Source organism: Paralichthys olivaceus, chromosome 12 (assembly GCF_024713975.1).
Source record: "Paralichthys olivaceus isolate ysfri-2021 chromosome 12, ASM2471397v2, whole genome shotgun sequence".
Lineage (NCBI taxonomy): Eukaryota > Metazoa > Chordata > Actinopteri > Pleuronectiformes > Paralichthyidae > Paralichthys > Paralichthys olivaceus.
Window position 1 is genome coordinate 18415065 of NC_091104.1, and position 20961 is coordinate 18436025.

General features: G+C 44.1%; 1 protein-coding gene across 12 annotated transcripts in view; it reads right to left on the reverse strand.

Moving 5' to 3' along the window:
• The window catches only part of tiam2a (TIAM Rac1 associated GEF 2a), a 92258-nt gene that overhangs the window by 33665 nt on the left and 37632 nt on the right, over positions 1-20961 (reverse strand). For 4 of the 12 annotated variants that reach the window (XM_069536413.1, XM_069536419.1, XM_069536412.1 and 1 more), the window contains exons 2-9: positions 15713-15807; positions 13724-14905; positions 13607-13633; positions 9813-10266; positions 8857-9029; positions 7708-7932; positions 3678-3863; positions 3222-3365 (exon numbers count right to left, since the gene is read on the reverse strand). In XM_069536413.1, coding sequence (XP_069392514.1) covers positions 3222-3365; positions 3678-3863; positions 7708-7932; positions 8857-9029; positions 9813-10266; positions 13607-13633; positions 13724-14899 — 2385 coding nt within the window. In that variant the 5' untranslated portion in view covers positions 14900-14905; positions 15713-15807. Of the gene's footprint in view, positions 1-3221; positions 3366-3677; positions 3864-7707; positions 7933-8856; positions 9030-9812; positions 10267-13606; positions 13634-13723; positions 14906-15712; positions 15808-19535; positions 19653-19711; positions 19740-20961 lie in introns of those variants that run through there. The other 8 variants (XM_069536421.1, XM_069536420.1, XM_020084915.2 and 5 more) reach the window with 5 other exon arrangements.

Sequence of the window (20961 nt, forward strand, 5' to 3'; positions counted from 1 at the left end):
TTTAGGCTTTAGTCAACACAGATGAGTCAGTATGGAAACTGTGGGAGAAAGACCGCCGGGTAATGCTCTGATGTTTATGCTCTGAGAACCAGGGGGGTTTGAGAGAGAGGACAAGGCTGAAAGGGAAAAATGAAAAAGACATATAGTGAGAGAAACTGGGGGAGACAGTGAGATGAAACTCTAGGTTAAGGAGATTAAATAGGCAGGAAAAAAGAAAGAGGATAAAATACAGTGGATTTGAGTTTTAAGAAGAGAGAGAAATGGAGAGAAAGGGGGAGGGTACAAAGTAAGGAGATCTATCTTGGAAATCTTGGAGAGAAGCTCAGTCTGAGAACCTGAGAAGGTAAAAACAGATTAAGTGCGTGGACAAGAAGTTTGGCTACGGAGACCGGCCTCGCTGTCCAAATCCTTTCGCCAACAAACACATATCTCGTCGGGCTATGTATGAGTACAACCAAGGAGCTGGTGATGTAATTCAAACTGGCCTTGGTCGAATTTCCCCACAAAGAATAATAGAAAACTGAAATATCTCATAAAACTACACAAAAACAGCAGATGTCCAAGAAAAGCCAGCGCTCTGAAAATCACTAACAGCCACTAACTGTTCCTTATTAGCCTTCGTGTAAAGAAAAAAGACAACAGAAAGACTCTGAAAAGAGCTTGAAAGAAAAGAAAAGTGAGAGACCTGGGGGAAAAAATAAATAAAGGGAAGCTCTTTAATATTTAGCGTCTTTACACCGACCATCTGCTGATGACTGCAGGGCTGAGGGAAGAGTGGAGGATGCCATCTACCACGTATGGCTTTTAATAATTCATGTGTGTGCTGCAGCGCCACCTCGGCCTTCTGCACTGTGAAATGTAACTGGGCCTCATTAGAGTCGGCCGGCTGGAGTTCCCCAGAAAAATAATACACACACACAAACGTGTACCTAGTATTTGACAGACGTGCACAAATGCACAAATATCACAGAGCAGGTGGTGGCATGGACGAGCCAGATAAGAGCGAGTGAAACGGGACAGGGAACATTTTGTGAGCAGTCAAAGTGATCAGGGCATCACCAGCTGAAGAACATGACTGGCTCTTAACAGTTAAGGCCCCATACTGACAACACCGTTAACTGTGTTAATCAAAACCACGCTCCTCTCCTCGTCCTATAGTCTCAGCTAATGAACACAGGCCCATAAAAAAGACTCGCACAAACGGGCGCTTCCTGTGGCTGTTCCTAAAATAGAGTAGAGTGTTCTCCAGTGACGTACCTCTAGGGCAAAGAGTGGTGGATTTCTGTATCAATAAATAAATAGCCTGCATGAGTCTAATTACTAACCTAAAAGGACTTTTAAGACCCCCCTCCCCCGTCTGCATCTGGGTAGAGAATGCTCCCCTGTGCTAAATGCTGATGGGAGGTTTTCACTCAAACTTACCGGGAAGCAGAAAGGGGCGGGGGGTGAGGGGTAGTGACATGAGCTTATGTGCTTCTAATTAATAAACTCTCCTTTGGGGGGAATGTGCTGAAAGCGCTGCGTGACTCTAACAGTCTTTCATGTCGCCACAGTCACTGTACATGTGAGTAAGCAATAAGGCAACATGTTTTCAGGCTGTTTCACGTACAATTTCACAGTTTGTCTCAGCATTTTGAACATTAGGATTAGCAAATGGACTGGATTTTATACAGCACAAGTTTTCTAGTCTTATCAACCACTCAGCACAAGCGACATTTAACCATTCACAAACATTCGAAGAGCGCAACTGTGACCCTGTTCAGACCTGGTCTTAACATCTGCCCTCAGTGATCCAATCACAAGTGGGGGCGGCTGTGGCTCAGGGAGGGTTGAGTGGGCTGTCCTCTAATCAGAAGGTCGGTGGTTCAATCCCAGTCTTCCCCATTTCACATGCCGATGTGCCCCTGGGCAAGATACTGAACCATGGCTATGCCAGTTCTCATAGAAAAAGTGCTGCCCATAGAAGCACTGTATGAATGTGTGTGAATGGGTCAATGGCAAAAGACGCCTTTAACCTGCTACAGATTTAAACTTATTTTTATGCTTCTCAGTGACCATACATTTTTGTTGACTGTGGTCACAATATCAACACATACTGACTGATACTATTCCTAAATTGGTGAAATCTTTCTTCATAGCTGCACGCATTCATCCATTCATTCAGCTCCTGACTTCGCTCAGTCTCTCTCTGGCACACAAGCACTGGCATCTAACACATCTCTAAACTCAAACTGGGTAAAAACAACATCATTCGGTCTTCATGAACACAAATGACAGTCGTGATTATTTGTCGATAGGGTGGACGAGTGAGATCCAATCACAAGTGGACACATTCAGGACGTATTTTAATTCCAGGTGTAAACACACGTACTTAGAGATGGAGATGTTAATACCAGGTCTGAACAGGGCCTACAGTATGTGCTGCACTTTCTCCATCACACACCATTAACCTGCTGTCATCAGCCACAGGGGCAGTTTGGGGTCAATTTTAGCATGTGGACTGAAGGAGCTGGGGATCGATCTCAGCCACATGAAAGACAAGTTTGCATGCCTATTTATGAATTCTGCATGTTCATGTCATGTGTGTGTCGTGTCCCACCCCCCATCGCTGTATAAAGGGCAGGTGATCCTGATTAGGAATCGGCTAATCCAGACCAACTGGAGCGTTTTATTTCTCTGGGATTCAGATGAGATTAGTTAGTGTCGAGGTCTTAGTGCGGCAGTTAAATAAACATGAAAAAACATGTTCAGTTTGTTATATAATCTTTCATCTTAGCACCTCCGTTTTTGTGAAGTGACTGCTCATGGGTTCGCTGCAAGTCACATATTAAAAACAAAGAATCTTCCAACTCTACAAAGTGACACAGAGACAGAACACAGTAATCTTTGTGACAAGAAAATAGCAGCAAAGTGTTGCAGCCTCTTGAACCAAAATGAAGCACTATGTAGTGCAAACTTTTATCCTAAGGCAAGACAGCTGTACTGAGTTTGACTACAAAGAAAAACACCAACAGCAGTGCATTTTTACTGCAGCGCTTTACATATATCAAAAAACAATTCTAAATACTGGTTCCTTAAAAATGTTGGAAGATATTAAATATGAAGAACATTTTAACCAAGATGCCATGCTACAACACTTAAATCTATCATATAAGAGAGATAATGAACACTATGAGTTTTATAGCATTTGAAATGATGCATGTAACTGGGCTCAGTAATACCTGTGATGCAGAGGGCCTTTTGTCCCGGCCTCTCTTCGTGAGGTTGTCGAGACCTTTGAGCGAAGAGAAAAGACCTCTCTTGTGTTGTCTGTAAGTCAGGGACAGTGAGCGCCTCCTCAGAGTGGCCTCATCTCTGGAACAGATCTGAACAGATTGCACAATATCAGGACTGTAATCATCTGGCTCAGCAAAGAAAATGTCATCTAATCAGAACATCTTAATTGAGTTTATGTTCCTCCAGTAATGCAAAAAGGAAGAGTCATCAGGATGCTTTTCTAGTTTTGGAATGATTAAAGGGATTTCAAGGTTGCTGTTGGGCATCAAGTGAATTGAAACTGAAGTATTGCAAAACAAAAAGAGAAGCCGCAGAGCATCCAAACAGGAAATACTGTTTGTTCTCTGATTCTTTATTTTGCATTTAATCATTTGTCTTCCCTCAGTCTCAGAGTAACTTACCAGTGCATGGAAGGAAGAGACAGAGAAGATCCCCAGGCGCCCCAGGGTGGTTTTGGTGGGGCGGCTGGCAATGGCTAGCAGGCTCTTTGGGTTGGGTAGCTCCCCACCCTGAAGGCTGGCAAGGTAACAGCGCATCCTGAAGAGATCCATGTTGAACCGCTCCAGATTCTGCTCCCACTGCTGGATCTGAAGAAAGAGGAAGGTTACTTTGGTAGTTGGAGAGTTTTAGAAGCCCTGCTCAGACTTTTGTGATGGCACAGTGCAAAGATCTACTATGAAGAAAAAAAAGTATCAATCATTATGTGTCGGTCAGTGTGGATATTGTCGCTGCGGCCTCAAGCAACTCAACATCTGGACACTGAGAAGAGTTAAAATACGTCAAATTTGTTGTAAAACTGTCACAAGACAGATCTCAAGACACAGTAAGGACGCATTTGAGCTCGATCAGACATGTATTCTAGCGCTGACCACTTGTCATCGGATAACTTGGGTCGGATGATAACACCAGATCTGAACAGGGTCCAAGTGAATTCGATGGACGTGTTTTGGTGGAGGCAGAGAAAAAGAGAATTTAGGGGAGGTAATGGCTTGGAGAGGGGGAGTCAACGAGGGAGATCTAGGGTCAGCTGAGTGCTTTCCATCAGGCTGCAATTGCTTGCAGATGTTGGTGGAGGGTGAGGGCATAAATTGGTGGAGGTCTGATAGTGAGGGGCGACTGTGTATCGAGCTAAGGAGTGTGTGTGTGTGTGTGTGTGTAGTAAATCCAAGTGCCCGTTTTTATGTAAGTCTAGAGAGGATTGTGATGTTGCGCAGACCACCCGTTAAACCGCTGCCCCGCACACAAAAACACAGAGCGCATACACACACAATTTACAGTTGCCTTCCATCCCCCGTCCCTGTTTGCACTGTGTAAGCTATGAGAAAGTGCTTATTTTGTTGGCTGGAGACTTGTTTTAATGAGAACACTCAAGTTAAACAACCCTCCATAACAACTGACTTTAATAGGTCTCGTCTGCGCTGCATGTTCATTTACAATAACACACCCTATGGCGTTGTCCCATTAGGTCTCGTTCACGTTAATGGCATTCTGTAGGATCGGGAACAAACTGAGGAGGGACGAGAGGCTGCTGTTTTATGAACCTCGGAGTTACACAGTTAAACAACTTCAACAAAAACTTTGCACAGAGATCACCAAAGGATCGTACTGAGCTGTGTTATGTGCTGAAGCCATGAAAATGCCTGTGACTGTAGCTATGCAGGTGGCCTTGGTTAACAAGTCGAGAGTCAGTGACATTCAGCCATTTTTTCCGTTCCAGACCATTAGAGCAGCAGCTCAGAGTCCACATGCTTTGGGTAAAAAATGACCTTGCATTCTGGCATGCCAGATCTCTAAATAATTGAGGAGTGAGGCATCAGGGCTCTCGTCTATCTCTAGGAAATCAGCAAAGTTAAAATCAGAGATTGACTAAACCAAGGACATGAATGTTTTGACATCAGTGCCCGTCTGACAGCAACTTTACAAAGACATAGATGTATACACTCTAAATGCTAACTGCTATCTGCTAACTTTTTCTATCACCCAAAAGTTGGGTCACCTTATTTGTCGTCGCATATACGGAATTAGCATTGTTCACAAGTATCACGCTTATTATTTATCACAGAGACATGGATTACAGCGTCACTCTGCTGAATGTGAACTCAAAGACCTTGTATAATACACAATTTTCATCTTGCTATAATTGACTCTTTTATATATATGCTGCACATAGATGCACTGTATGAATGTGTGTGTGAATGGGTGAAAAACTACTGTAAAGTGCTTTGACCGGTCATCAAGACTAGAAAAGTGCTATACAAATACAGAGCATTTACCTTTTATATATACAGTGTTCAGAATTAGAATTTAAGTCCAATGAGGAGGACTCGGGGGGGGGGGGAGACATTACTAAGCACATCAGATAAGCTCCTTCCTCAAAAGCACACACACATTTAGGAGAGTCGCTGCTTTAGAATAACTCACGTCTATAACCGATTTACATGGCATCTGGATGTGTTTGTCAACAGTCAGATATTTGCATTTTCATTCAGAGATGTACAGAAATAGACCTTTGCAGAACATTCAGTTCAACGACTCCAGGGTGTATCACCGATGAACAGCAAAGCCTGTAAGCAACCGACTGCTTTACGAGTCAAGCAGGTTTGGATCAGTGCAGTAAGACAATCAACTGACATCAGTGAAACGCAAAGGCATGTTTGGGCCCATCTGGTCTGCATGCACCACTTATTTACATTCATTGCAGTGCCATTAAGCTCAGCAGAAATAAGCCTTTTCTTGAAACAGATTCTCATCTTTCTTATTTCCCCTCTTTAACATCTGCTCCCTGCTCTCTGCAAAAGGCCTAATGCGTAATAAGTCTTTCAATGCAACTTGATCACAGTGTGTGTGTGTGTGTGTGTGTGAGAGGAGGTGAAGGCACACTTCAAAAGAGGGTCAGCTGGCACTGATTTCTGTAGACATGGGTGGGGGTGGGCGGGGACATCAAAGTAGTGCCCTGTTGGTGCGAGACAACCCAAACGAAACCTTAAATCTATCATCAGCCTCTGGGCGCCTGTACCAGAGTCTTGTCCCGTACCCCTCTGACCCTATCATTGACTCCAAACCCCCGTCTGTCTCCTCGTCTACACTGAACTGGCATACTGGCTAAATGGAAACAGATCCACAAAGTCAGTCAAGTAGTAGGGAGGAGACATCTCCACTGGTCACTGCGGCAGTGAACTGTCCAACTTAGTCAAACATAGACTTATTTCCACTCAGGGTGCTTTAACGAAAGACCAAATACTGGACAGAAACCATTTTGCTTTTCTAGCACATTAATGCATAAGTAGCTGGTGAAATGTGGACCCTTGTGGCTATGCCTAAATTATACATAAGTTTCAAGAAGACACTTTAAAGGGATAGTTCACCACCAAAATATGAATTTACTCTATCCACTCGCCACCACACCGATAGAGGGGTAGATTCTGAGTATCGGGAGTTCTCGCGAGACAAGATGAGTGACAACTGCAGCAGAAACTATGAGGAGGATAACAGTGGACATTTAGGCAAAAAAAGGGTTCAAAAGACGAATTGGAATGTCTTACGGATGGGCTTTGGACACTTGGATGACACCACAGGAGTAGCATGGAGGTATTTACCGAGATTCGGGTATTTTTTGTCAGTCGATTTTTTACATTTTAAGAAGCGTTTGCCATTTACTTCAATTGAATTGGATTTGGCTGCAAAGCTGTTTACCCCTGAAACTCTCAAAGTGTTTTGTGGACTCAAACACTCACTCTCCATCGGCACAGTGGTGAATATATAATGTCTGTAATGTTATGTAATCTCTGACCACCCGAGTTGCAGGTACAAAAACAGCACTGTGATATTTCCCACATTCCTGAAGAAACACTTGTTTCTTGTAAAAGAATTTGTGTTCTCACTTTTTTATTCCCATCTGTAATCTGCTGCATATAGGCTACGACACAGTGCTGGGTGCTTGGGATTCTCCCCTAGGCAGTAAGGAGGAGGAGGAGGATAATGCATGTTTAGAGCCCATTACAAGGAAACATCTGGAATCCCAATCTGATGCTCAGGGGGAGCGAGCTGCTCCCCTGGGCCCCTTGTGATGCATTCAGGGACCGGTGCATTTAGGCCACTTCACCCACCGACAGACAAAAATAAAGCGACTGAGTGTCGCCACAGTCACAAAATCAGGGAAATTAAGTGGGGCATGTCATGTGGTCGCTACAGGTATCATGCAGAATAATAACACACAGGAATTTAAATCAAAACTAAGCATGACAAGAGCATATGTTACACAGCTGATGTATCAACTGTGTAAAATAGCTTTGCAGTGAAATTTCTCCTGAGGCCATGAAGTGCATGTTTTCATGCAACACGAGCCACCGATACTCCAAGTGTGGCTGGTAACTAATTCCAGCACATTCAACTCATGCCTGAGTATTAATTCCATCATCATCACCGCCTTACCTGGTTCTCAATAGCTTTGCGGTTCTTTGGGTTATTGACCACAGTCAGCTGCAGCTCGGCCATCTTCTTCATCTTTCCGTCCATGTCGATCTTTTGCAGCAGACCTCGGACCTGGCTGCGCAACAGACGCACAGTGTCCTCCTTCCCCTGACGCTTGGCCAGCAGTGAGGCGCTGGCAGAGTGAATGGCCGTCACCCAGTTCTCCAGGTCAGTCTGGTTGCTGGCCTGGAGAGGCCGAGAGATACAGTGAGTTAGATTTGATAAAGCAGTAAGGCCAATATTCTTGTTACAAGATAGATTCAAAGACTCCTTATAAATCTTCTAGAATTTCCAGTGCACCACTATTGTGTTATCGTATCATGTATCACAATAACATAATTGGGTGGTAACTTGGGCTTTGCTGGATCAATAAAAGAAAATTGGATTTGCACCACCTCTATGAGAAACCACAGGTTATGAACTGTTGCTGAAATTAAACATACATTTTTCCTCTGAATAAGCCATTTCATGATCATCTCTGTCTTTATAGGGTGATTCATTTGGAAGCAGAACATTTGTTGTGAAGCCCCTTTTTTTGAATGGGGATGACTCATGCTCAACAGGCTGTGTGAGTGGAAACAAATGGAAGAAACCAAGGCTTGATGTTTATGTTGCAGAGGTAATTCTTCCCCCTGGGCCCCGTCAGCTCCACACTATTTAATATTTGTAGGTCTGGACACTGCAATATAGTGCATTCTGAGAAACTTGGAATCTTGAGAGTGGAGGAGTCTACATGGAAGGAGCCAATAAAATTGGTCCTGATATGTAGGTCAGTAAGCACAATGGGCAAATAGGCTGTACTCTCAGAACAACTTGTCTGAGAAGTTTGGGAAGTTTGCTCGCAAGATCTAACAGGCCAAAATTTTTCATTTCATTTGCTTTAGGATAAGAGGGGGGGAAGGAGTCTCTCAGGTATAATTCAGCCACAGTCACGTACTGCATGTAGCTATGTTAACCCTATATGTTCCATTCTTTGTCTGGTATTAGCATATAAACACCAAAACATTCCATTCACACTTAAATGCACATAAAATTAAAATCATTCCTTTGAATCTCAATAACACAAGTATGTGTCATATATGGAGAGTTGCATCAGCTGATGTGCTTTACCTGAAAGAGGTATACGTCTCCGTATGAGTTGCTAAGGCAGAAGACATTCTCCCTTTTGGGATGCTCAGGAACGGCCTGGACGATACTGTCCTCGGCCAAGAGAGCGTAGCGAGGTGACAGCTCCTGCTCCGGAGAACCTTTACCATAGGTCTCATAGAAAAGTAACGTACAACCTGGAAACGAGGACATGGAGATATAGACACGACAATAGATTTACATGAGAAAGTGATGAAAAAGAAAGTGTTCATCTAGAGTTTGGGAGTTTTAAAGACAAAATGTCCTTGTAAAAACATCTAAGAAATGAGTTCAGCGGGAGTGGGGTATTTGCAGCAGCATTGAAACATAAAAGCTAAGAGATTGATTCTCCCAAAAGTCAGAATCATAAAAGCTATAAAACTGTCTTTGCTTCTACCTTTTGTTTTTCAAGATTCAAGATTGAGATCTTTATTGTCACAGAACAGGTATATTATTGTTAAGTAGAGGTAACACACAAAGATTAAATATAAAGTAAAGATAAGGGCTGAAATAGAATTTATACAAATATTAAATTATGATAAAATATATGTAAAAATGATGCATATTCCAGGAATTGAAAAAGAGACAACACAGACAGAATAAAAATAAACGTCCAAATCCCAATGAAGTAGAAAAATCCTCAGAATAAATAGAATAAATAATGGATTGGGAGTTGCGGATGGATATGAAGATAAACATTAATACAATATTTGCAACTAAATTTTAGATTTTATCATTATGAGCAGAATTCCCTGAGCTTTTAAACACTCAATGTCAGGTGTGAAGCCATGGTCAGGGACAAATCTGTTGTTAAAGGAAAAACACTGAGATGAAAACAGGAGTATGTTTGCTGCTCAAACCTGAATTTAAAGAAATTAATTTGGTATAATCAACTAAACTGTCAAGTTAAAACCACCTCCTCTATCCCGACTCAAAATCACCTTTCAGGGTCACCCAGTACTGCTTCCACTTGCGGCGGGTCACCAGCTCCAGCTTCCTGTCCTTGTGCAGCGTGACAAGGGGTTTAAAAGAGAGCCAGCCGGCCCGCCTGACCACCCCCTGCTCCTTTTCAAAGAGCAGGTCCAGCTCCTCCAGAGAGCCCTCTGCCGACTCACTGCTGCTCTCTCCCTCTTCGGTGCCAGTGGAAGGGTCTCTTCTCTCGCCTCCTCCACCTCCACCCAGCCCTGTGCCCATGTCCAGCTCCCTCATGAAGTTCTCATAAATATTCTGGCGCAGGGCGTCGCTGGTCATTTGGGGGATGGCTCCTGAAGACTGGGCCCTGGACGTTCCTGGGAACCAGAGGAGGCTGGAGACCTGGGAGGGGGAGCTGGTGTCTGCAGTCAGGCCGTCAACTCCACTGTCAAAGGCATCACTCAAGTCCTTGTACCGCGATTCCTGATAAGGCACAAAAGTTGGAAGACAGACATGATGACCATCTATTAATTAGATGAAAGACAAAGGATGAAGAGGAAGGATGAGACTTTCATTACAGTTAGCAGTTTTATAGATTAGTTAGCCTAGTTAGAAAATTAAAAAAGATATTCCACAGATTCATTGTTCCTGTTCCTATATTTTTTGCTAAATAAACCATGTTTGCCCATCGACATAAACAGCTCTGTATATATGCACGACAAGCACTATGAGCTTACAGTGGGAAACCTTTCAATTAGCCCTGGGGCACTGCACAATTGAAGGAGAAACTTTTGGAAAAAAAACTTAGTCAAACCACTCGAACCCACTTCAAAGTCTGCATTTCAGTCTGCAAATCTTTTCAAAAGGCTGAGAAAGTGGGACAATTTCCTGCAATGGCACCTGGGAGGTTGGAACCCTCCAGGCTTCGACAATTTCACATCATTTGAGGTCTGCCTAGGCTTCCCAATTCCCCAAATGAACACTTGATGGAACTGCACTCTTTCATGCCTAATGACAGCCTGCCTACTACTTGAGTAGATTGCAACATCGATTCTGCCCCTGGCAACATAGTGGAGTGCTCTCAACATGCTGACGCACAGTATGTGCTGTCATGACGGAGATCATTCTCCAGCTTTGTTTGGTTGTGTGTCTCCCTTTGCTTTGTCCATGTCTTCTCCATCCCTATCCTTATTTTGTGCTATTTCCAACCACTTTTTGTGTAGCAAATCATTTTTTTTCTTCTCACATGCTGTCAACAGGCAGACCAGAGATCCTGTTTAGCAACAAGGCAGATTTGAACCCTGTAACCCACAGTGTTCTCAGTTGAGGACTGCCTTTGTTTGGCCATTATGTACAACTGCCACCACAGCCCTGGTATGCTACAGCCGTAGGAAAATGTGCACTGTGCACAGGGCAGGTTTGCATCTGCTTTCCTTTAGCGGACATAGTCCAAATTTATCCACCTCTCCCTCTTCCAGCTGCCTTTTATCACGAGCAGGTTCTTGGTCTTTGGCATCAGGGTCACAGTGTGACCTTTAAACCCACAACAGAGCCCTGGAGCCCAAGTGGAGGGAAACCAGAGCTGGAGGTGCTCCTGAGTTTGGTTGATCCACTGAAAGGAGGCAACGTGACCAGCCTGTGGAGACGTGGTGGTTTGGCATTCAACAAAATGGCCTCCACAGGAAAAAGGAAATTGAGTCTGCAGACAAGCTTCTTTGCTGTTGCTACATAGACAACATTAGCATTAACAGCTGTTTCTGCAATCGTGTGTCACATTTTAAAATTCATTTGAAAGCAGAGCCAATGCAAATTCTGGTTTTGCTTCTATTTCCATCATGCGTCTACTGAAGTGAGCATGCTAATCAGCTAGCTCCAGTCAGGCCAAGCCCATCTCTTTTTGTTAGCATACAGGCTGCCCTGAAGAAGCAGCTCTGAGGGCATGTTATAAACTCAACTCAACAATGGCTGAAGCTCTTGACAAGTGACCATCCCCACCACCCATCCCTGAAAAACATGGTGGCTGAGATAACTTGCATATATTGAACCTTTAAACACCCCCACTTAGGAGCTTGTATCAGGCCTTTTCATTACTGCAAATGATTATTATTGCTATCATAATTTATTTTATTTTATTATTATCCTTTAGCTTTCATTAAGTTTAGGGTTAAGATTAGGGATCAGGATTAGCATTTTCTCTAAAACCAGAGTCCTGCTTGTTAGAATTTGTCTGGAGCTGGCATTAGATTTAAATTTCCTTGAGGAACCACACCTTATTTAACTGTGTCTTGAGGATTTGTTCAGGTAAAGAATGATGCTCTATCAGATTTATGGCTGAAACAGGAAACCGACTCGAGTAAACGTGTGGGTGCTTGGCTCTGCCCCCAAACTGGCTAAGTACCCACAAATGGCCATAGATTAGCATGGCATTATGACAAGCAGGAGATTTAAAGGCAGACATTACTAATGTAAAGTGAAAGCTGTGGTGCTAAGAATGATTACTGTCTGTCTACAAGGGTGTTTGTCACTCCACGCTCAGGTGACAGTGTCAAGGCAAAGTATGGCATATATTTCACTCAGCAACATCTGCTATTTAAGTACAAGGCAAACCTCACAAATTCTCATCTTTGTCATCTGAATACAATGATTGTTCTGTCCTTTGGTTTGTTGTCTGACCCAAACTGACTGAACACCAATCCTGATTAGCAGATTTACTCTCTAAAGACTGAGAGGAGAGCCCAGAAAATCTGCACCGCACAACAGCCAGAACAACCGTAAGTCATTCATTAACATTAGAGGAGGGGTGGGGGTTAAATCTCCAGCTAGGATTTAGTTTCTCTTTAACAGAGCCTCTCAGGGGCTTAGAGCTATTCTCTTGGCAGTGCCTAAATACTGTTCTTAAAACTTTTACAAGGCAAAGCTAAATGAATTAATGCAGAAACAACCGCTTTCAAGTCTGCAAGATAGAGGAGGACACGAGTTCAGGCTCAGTTTAAACAAATGTTTTATGTCAAATTAAAGCTATTGAGACTGGAGAGGTTGTAGAAGAAAATTCACATGGTTCTTACGCAGGCAGACAACATGCAGGCAAGCTGTGGTTATTTCCAACCTCTCCTCTGAACCTTGCCTGGACGTATCACAAGTATCATTTTACTACTTGGAAAACATATGTATACTGTATATCAGCTGTCTGATGTGTCACTGCAGCTTGTTCTACTCCCAAATTTATATGCAGTTCAATCAGTCATCAGCTACACTCAAACCGGCAAAACCCTTTAAAATAAAATCTATATCTTGGACTAATCACTACTAAGACTAAAAATTTGACTCTTGATCCATCCATCCAGACTATTAACAAAACATGGGTACTGCTACTACTACAACTAACTATGAACACACACAGTCAGTATACAATAATACTTCACATGTACTCACCCCGATACAGTCCTTAAGTATTATCATGTGTTCTTTCTTCATAAAAACAAGCACCCAGCACTGGTTTCCTGGCCTAACAAATTTCATTTTGTGGCACCCTACTGTGCCCTGTCCTCAAACAGCTGGTGTTGTGGGACAGGGACCACAGGATGGTGGTTGCTTACTGACCATGCCAGGACGACCACTGTGCCTCACAATCAAATAAACCTTGCCAGACAGACGACTGTCTGTGCATGGCCCTCTCCTGTCTAATAAGCTGTTACTATAAGATGAAAAAACTACAGATGACCACAATAAAAAAGTCATGAATTTAACTACTGTAAGCTTAAACTACGAGGACTAGGTTACAGGGTGACTATAAACAAGCTATGTGACCTAATGTTTTACATACCATGTAGATAGGATTCCTGGGTGAACCCTATGAGCGATAAAGCAGTGTAAAGACGAAAGCCACAAAGTAGTAGATTAAAATTAATGTGATTCTGAAACCCTTCCAAGCTAAAATTACCTGAGACTTTCTCTTCTTGCGGCTGAGGCTGCCTGTCCAGTCACTGAGGCGTCTGATGCGGTTTCTGATGGAATCTTTCTTGTGGGCGCCAAAATCTGGCACATCTTGCTCCTGGTGCTGTTCCTGGTCAGGGTAACGGTCCAACTCCTCACTCATGGTGTGTGCTTTGGGCCTGCGACAGGGCAAGGTGTATGATGAGTACTGCCGGACATCGGGGGACTCTTCCTCTAAGGGAACATCGAGTACAGATGCAAAGGAGGCTCGGTGTGTCCTCTGGCCTGGTGGAGGATCCTGAAACTGGGAGGACAGGTCTCTTGCTGTGGGGAAGGTGGCAGCCATTAAGGGGTCCCTGTAGAGGTCTGTGATAGACACAGGGGGGCATTGCTCAGTAAATGTGTCAAGCTGGTTAATTGGCGAGTGAACTAGAGTCCTGCTTGCAGAGCAGGATTGGTCCTGCTCACACAGCTCTGTGCTGGGCCCCCAGGGGGAGTCGTACCATGAACCATCAGAGCTCAGAGAGCTTCCCTTGCTGGTCCTGGCCGTGGAGGAGGTAGAAGCCGGCGGAGGACCACTGCAGGGGCCATCCAGCCCACTACCACTGGAACCAGGCAGACTGGGAGTGGAGGCAGACTCAAGGTTAGGGGAGAACTTGAGCAATTGTACGGGGCCAGTGGCCTCGTGCAGGAGGAGAGGATTTCCTGAGGTGTTGGTAAACTCCACCCTGAGACTGCCATCCTTCTTGATCACCACCCGCGGGCTGCTCTGCTCTTCTAAAACCTCATGTTCGTCACTGTGTACATCCTGGGTATTCCCACTGAGCTCAGCCCCGTACGGATTATCTTCATACTCATCTGACATGTGACGCCTTCGTATGCCACATCCAGGCGAGCGATGCCAGCGATGATCACTCTGACTGCTTCTCGCTCCCTTGGAGACATAGTCATAGTGCCGAGCGGAGTATGGCTGTCGGCTTTTAGGAGGGGACAAACAACCACGGCCAACACACCTGGCCTTGTACCCTGAGCCCACTGGAGCACTTTTCCACCATGTATGTGGTGACAGGGCGTCATCTTTGGCTGAGCGGAGTTTCAGTGAATATGGCTTCTGTTTCCCAGGGAAGACGGAGCTGGGGACTTTTGGCCCCTGGATGCTGTACTGGCTCTCTGAATTTCCCATCTCTGTCTGGAAAACAAAACTATAATGTCACTGGCATTATCCTGGAAAAATGGTTACTCATACATATGGGCAGTATAACATAAATGGCATGGTATGACATAATGCCAGGTCACCAGACATATAAAATTAACATATTACTGAAACAATAATGGCCACATTCCCATAAAATCATAAACCCAACCATTTTCATTTGCAGTGGATAGTTCGAGAGTAAAACAGCAGCAGTTCTAACATATTCCTACTGGCTTTCAAAGAGAATAGTTGTGAGTAATTCCATCACATCTGGTATTCAACCCGTTTGGTCTGCCCCCCCTCTCCTTTTGCTGTGCACTTTCTTTATTTCTCTTGAAAGGTCAAGTCAGATGAACAGGCTTTTCAGCTGTCATGGTTGTTATGCGTGACAGAGTTCAGGACAATGAAAAAAATCACTTCCAGACTATTGGAGAGCCATGACCAGACAGACATTTCATATTTTTCATGCACATTTGATGCTATGGGACATTAACGACTGTGAGGACATTACATAATAGTTCCAGGTAAATACCTTCTACAGTCTCAAGTCTCTGAATTCTCACACCAATTAGATTAGGAACTAAAACAAACCTCTGTTGAACACGTGGAGGGGAAATAGTCGCCACATTTAAAAATGAAGATCACTTTAAACAGGGACAATATATTTGAAGACAAAGTAATACCCACTGGTATTCATATGCTACAATGACTTTAAAAAATTGTAATGTGTGTATAGGGACATATTTTAAAAGGTGGGGTTAAATATAATCAAGTATAATAATAGAGACAACCCAGACTCACCCGTCTGAAAGTCTTGTCTCAGATTGGAGCTCCTGCGCTCTGTCCTCTCCGCCTCATTGCTCAAAATAAACTCATCCCTCCGTCGTTTGGCTCATCTGAAACATAGAGAGAGAGAGGCCAACTTAGCATTTAGCACTGTAATTTACTTCATGCAATGAGCACTGACTTTGATAACAGGTGTGAGCATTTAAAGAGCAGATCTTAATCCCCCCAGTGCTTGGGAGGGGATAGTGTTTGGTGGGCAGCACCACTTGTTTCTCATTGGGGTAAACAAAGCTAGTGTGACGTTGAAACAGAAATAAGGCTCATTCCACTATCTGAGATTGTCTTACTTTATGTAGTCTGAGATTTCCCCATGTCTGGAAAATAACTTATTGGAAGGTTTGCAAAAAATGATACAGCCAAATAAATATTTCCTCTCAAGATGCAGCTCTTAAGTTTCAAGCAGTTCAATGAACAAGACAGCACAGTAGAGCAGTGCCACTCTGGCACTGTAGTATGACCAGTTTAAAAATGTCACTCCACCTCCCAAATTTAACTCTCCTCAATCAGGCATCCAAACCAAACATTAGTCACATTTTTCCACCTCCCCACAACTAAATGACGTCGTCTTTGATCAGAGTTGGGAAAGTTTTTGAAATCCGGCTACAGTTTGACCGTCTGTTTATTTTTAAACCTTGGAATCCTAGCTCGCTTGCTCCCCTTTTCTGTTTTTTTCACTTGACACAGCCAAATTTGTCCAGGGTTAGATCCAAAACCAGAGACGGCCGAGAAGCGCTCTCTCTGTGGCACCGGGCATCATCTGAGAGGCAGTGTGACTGTCTCCTGTCTGTGTGTAATATAACCCACCTACATGCATTTAGCTCACACTCCAGCAAGGCTTTAAGATAGTGCTAACTACTAAGCCTCACAGCACACGTACAGCATGTGTAAGGTTACAGTGTAAACAGCCCGCTGCCAAAAGCCCTAACCTTCAGGATTAAGTGATCTGCAGAATTAAGAGTTTATCAGCTTCTGCTTGGATGAACCTTGACGGTGAGGTGAGATTATGGTGTTTGACTGACTGAGTAATAGGACTTCTGCAAAAGCATTTGTTTAATAGATGAAGCTGAGTAGGAAACTCCATGGGACTTGAACAATTTAAGTGTAAAGCATATGTGGCACTGGATCCTGGGGTTCAAGGGCAGGGCAGAGATCCAGGCTAATGTTACAAAGAGAATTTAACATGACCAGAAGCCACACAACAGGAACTATTCTCTCATTATTTAAACTGTTTAGACTAAGTGTGAAAAAAGGGAGCAGTTAAAAGTACAGTGGAAACTTGGACAGCCTGCAATGAACTTGAAGCTTCACTCTGAGCTGATCAGAGGATTAACCAAACACTTGTTTCATTCGTCACGAGTTTCAGGGTGAACCAGAGGGAGAGGACATTGAATACAATTTATTACATCACTGATCCTGACACTGGACGCACCTATCCAAACTTTTGAGCTGTTTGCCAAGAACACCATCTTTGCCATGCCAGATGAGCTGGGGTCACGATTCACAAGGACCTTGGGCAAAGCCGACTCAGTAGCACTCATGGAGCTACGAACAACTACTGGTGGTCCAGTTCTGGGCATTTGAGTCCGTATGTGGAAAAATATTGCAGATTTTCCTCCTCAATTGCACTTTTCTTACACTGACAGACACTCGACTTCTACTAGCATCAGCTGCCTTCAATGAATTCAGAAAGCAGAGCTAAGTGGAGGTAAAGTGATTCGAGAAGTGCCTCCACATGAATGGAGAGAAACTTCTACTCTTTCTGGAGTAAAAGACTGAGAAAGCAGCTGCTGACAACACCAGAAGTCAGCATAAAGCTGATTGTTGAACTTGTCACACTACTACTGATGCTTTTCTTTGCACAGTTTATTCACGCAGAGCAGTGCTCCGACATTGAAAAGGCTTCAAGGCGTGCCAACACACAAACCCAAAGACACACACGTTTGCCTTCTGCTGCGAGCTGAACCAGAGTATTGTGTGGCTGTTTTTGGGAGAACAACAAGACAAGTCTTCCTTTTAGCTGCAAACCACTGACGCCCAAGTCTGAACTCTCCCTCCCTCTTCCCCTTCACTCCGCTGTTCTAGTCAATGAGTTTCCTACAGACCATCTGCTGAGGGGCCAAGGGACCACTGCCACCCCATCGCTCCTCGACACACCCTATGACCTGGCATTCTTCTTAGGCTGCCCCTGGGTGACTCCCACGTAAGCTCCATGTTTAGTCTGGCACTAGTTGTGCGTCTTGGGTCTGGAGCTCGGGAAAACGGTGAGGAATGGGCCACACCTCAACATGGTATCAACACAGTAGGTAGGTGAAGCATTAAGGAAATAACAATCTTTTTCCTTCAAGAGGACTATCGAGCATCTGTGGAACAGGAGCTACAGCCTCTTCTTTACAACAGCAGAAGCAGGAGAACTGTGCCTGCTGTTCTGACCTTTGTGTCCTTGAATCTAAACTTGAGGAAGAAAGCTGGGAGAACAAAGTATTGACACAGCAGTGTGAACCACACAGTGATTTCCCAAGAGAACCAAGGCACACGGTAACAGCCTGATGTTGTTAGTGCAGTTTTTTTAATCTACTCTACCATAATACCCTTGAGATACAGAAATCTAGCCGGACCTTTTCATTCCTGTCCAAAATGTGAACATTCAGTCAGCAATAATTCCCGATATACAGTCTAACCAAATGTCATAATATTTAGTTTACATGAGGTTCTGATGAGAGGAAATTATTTAAAAAAATAAAATGCAAATGAAAAATAAATTAGCCAAAATAATCTCAATCAACATAAAGTACAGACGGGGTGCCATTATTTTGAACTATAAGGCTGTGAACTAGAAATTATGAGGTCATTTATTAATGTTAATACAATGGCACTGCCTTCCTCCTGTCAAATCACACCCCATAGGACTTGTCTCTTATCACTTTCCTCTGGCACCGTGACCACTGTGCTCTTAAAGGAGCAGCGTGCTCTTTTAAACAACTTAAATTCAAACTCATGAATAACTTCCAACAAGGTTTAAACATAAGAGCAACAACAGGAAGTGAAGAAGAAGAGAAAACAATAATCGCAGGACATCTCCTGCTGAGTTTTTGTCCCGAAGAACCAGATTTAAAGAATCCAGCAGTGGTTTGGTTATGAGGAGGAATGTCAATCTATGAATCACTTGCTGAAAGCCCATATTACAGTGCGCTGGATTCAGCCAAAACCACCAAACATCTATCAAAGTGCTTGTTAAGTGTCTTTCAGGCTTTTTCATAATACATTTAAAAGCTGTGCACCGGGCTCCTGACCAAAAATGACATGGCAGCCATCTGAAACATTTATACCCATATGCCATTCCAGAGCCATGCCAAGAAAAGAAAATGTGCATTTGAAAAAATGTGTACGATTGGTCCCGTAAGAGCAAGCAACCAGCAACGTCAGCACGAGATACAAAATTTAGACAAGGTGGGTGAGCTCGTCATACTCAGTTATGCTCATGAGTGAATCTGAGTCAGAAATAAAATCCTGACAACCCTGAAGCACAGAGTAGAAGAGACGATAAAAGCTGAGACTGTAAGAGGTCATTTTGTTCCATCTACAACATAAAAACTAAAGCACAAACTGCTATCTGATGGACACAGGTGCAAACTAATGCAAACACAGTGTCACCCACACCTGTGCATCCCAACAATAGGAAACCCAACGCAACCTCCTCACCCTGACCCTCTCCTCTTGTAGTAAATTGGACAAACAAAGGGAGAGGAGGATAAAACACAGAGCGCACAACATCCCTTACCTCTGTGGCCCCGGCTTTAATCTATCAGCTTTGAAGAGCCTGCAAAGGAGAAGTCTGGTGTTCTCAGATCTCAGAGCGGATTCTCCCTGTAAAGGCTCGAAGAGTCTTAAAGCAAAGCACATGCTGCATCTGACTCACAACCCCAGACACACTGGAGGACATGTGGAAACACCCACCAGGCTTCGCCGCAGCAGCAAGTCACAGTCCTCCTGGGGTAACCCTGGGTAACGAAGCGCCAAGAGGCAACGCCAGAGAGCCGGGGGGAAAACCAAGAAGTTCTCAACGGAGGAGTTATCTCAGAAAGAGAAGCAAGGATGTTTTATAGCGCTGATCCATTCAGAGTCTCCACTGCAAAAAGGGCTCCACTACTCTACTGTGTTGTTTTTCCTATATCCTGCCTTTCCGTTGGCTAGGAGGAGGATGCCGGGGCTTGTTGCAGCCAAGGCGGTTTTCCACAGCAGTTTGAAGCGATTGGGTAAGACAAGCTGGCTGCAGCGCTGCCTGGGAGGCACCGGGGAGGGTGCAATGACTGAAGCTCTTGTCTGACCCTAAATACCACAATGACCCCAGGAGGAGGCCAGGGAGGCAGTCAGCTACTGGGGAGACAGAGAATGTTTGTGTGTGTGTGTGTGTTTATATGTGTGTATTAATGAGTGAGTGTGACTCAGGGAATAAGAAAAAAAAGTCTTGTAAGTGAAGACAGAGGGCTGGTGTGAGAAAGAGGAAACTACACAGGAGGAAACAGAGCTGGCGACATGGTTGAGCTCTGTGAAAGTTTCTAGGGGCCACAGAGGCCAAATTTGCATCTAACTTTGAGGAGAAGTTAATCAAAACAACGAGAGAATGCAGTTAGAATTTCTGAACCACATTGAAAGTGTTGTGACTAAGTTATATCCCAGCGGAGACAACGGAGACCGCCGTCACTCTAAAAACACACGCATGCCTCCATTTGTCTATGGTTCACATAGCTGTGGTCACACAGTCAAACTGGACCCATTCAGAAAGCCACACCAGAACACAACACGGCAGCAGAGACGGATGCAGCATGCCAGACAGCCCCAAAGGCTGCTCCCACCTCGCCTCTCGCAAGCCAGAGCAACCGAGTGAACATTATTGGTGTTCTGGGACACAGTAACTCGTACACATGGAAAAACATGAGTGTGTAACTGGAATGCTCAATCAGGTTTCCTCCTTTAGAAATCCATCTTGGTATGAAAAGCTATTCAAAGTCATGTTCATGCCACGCTGTACGAGCAGCTGTGGAATAGCCTTTCATCAGCCTGCTGCTTGACATAGAGACATCAGCCGCAGGACACAATGTCAGCAGCGTTCAACAGGGCTAAACAACATTGTTAACAACACAATGGTCCTTGTAGCCCAGTCTGAGCTGCTCTCAAAGCCCTTTGTCCGGCTGGAGATGCAGGCA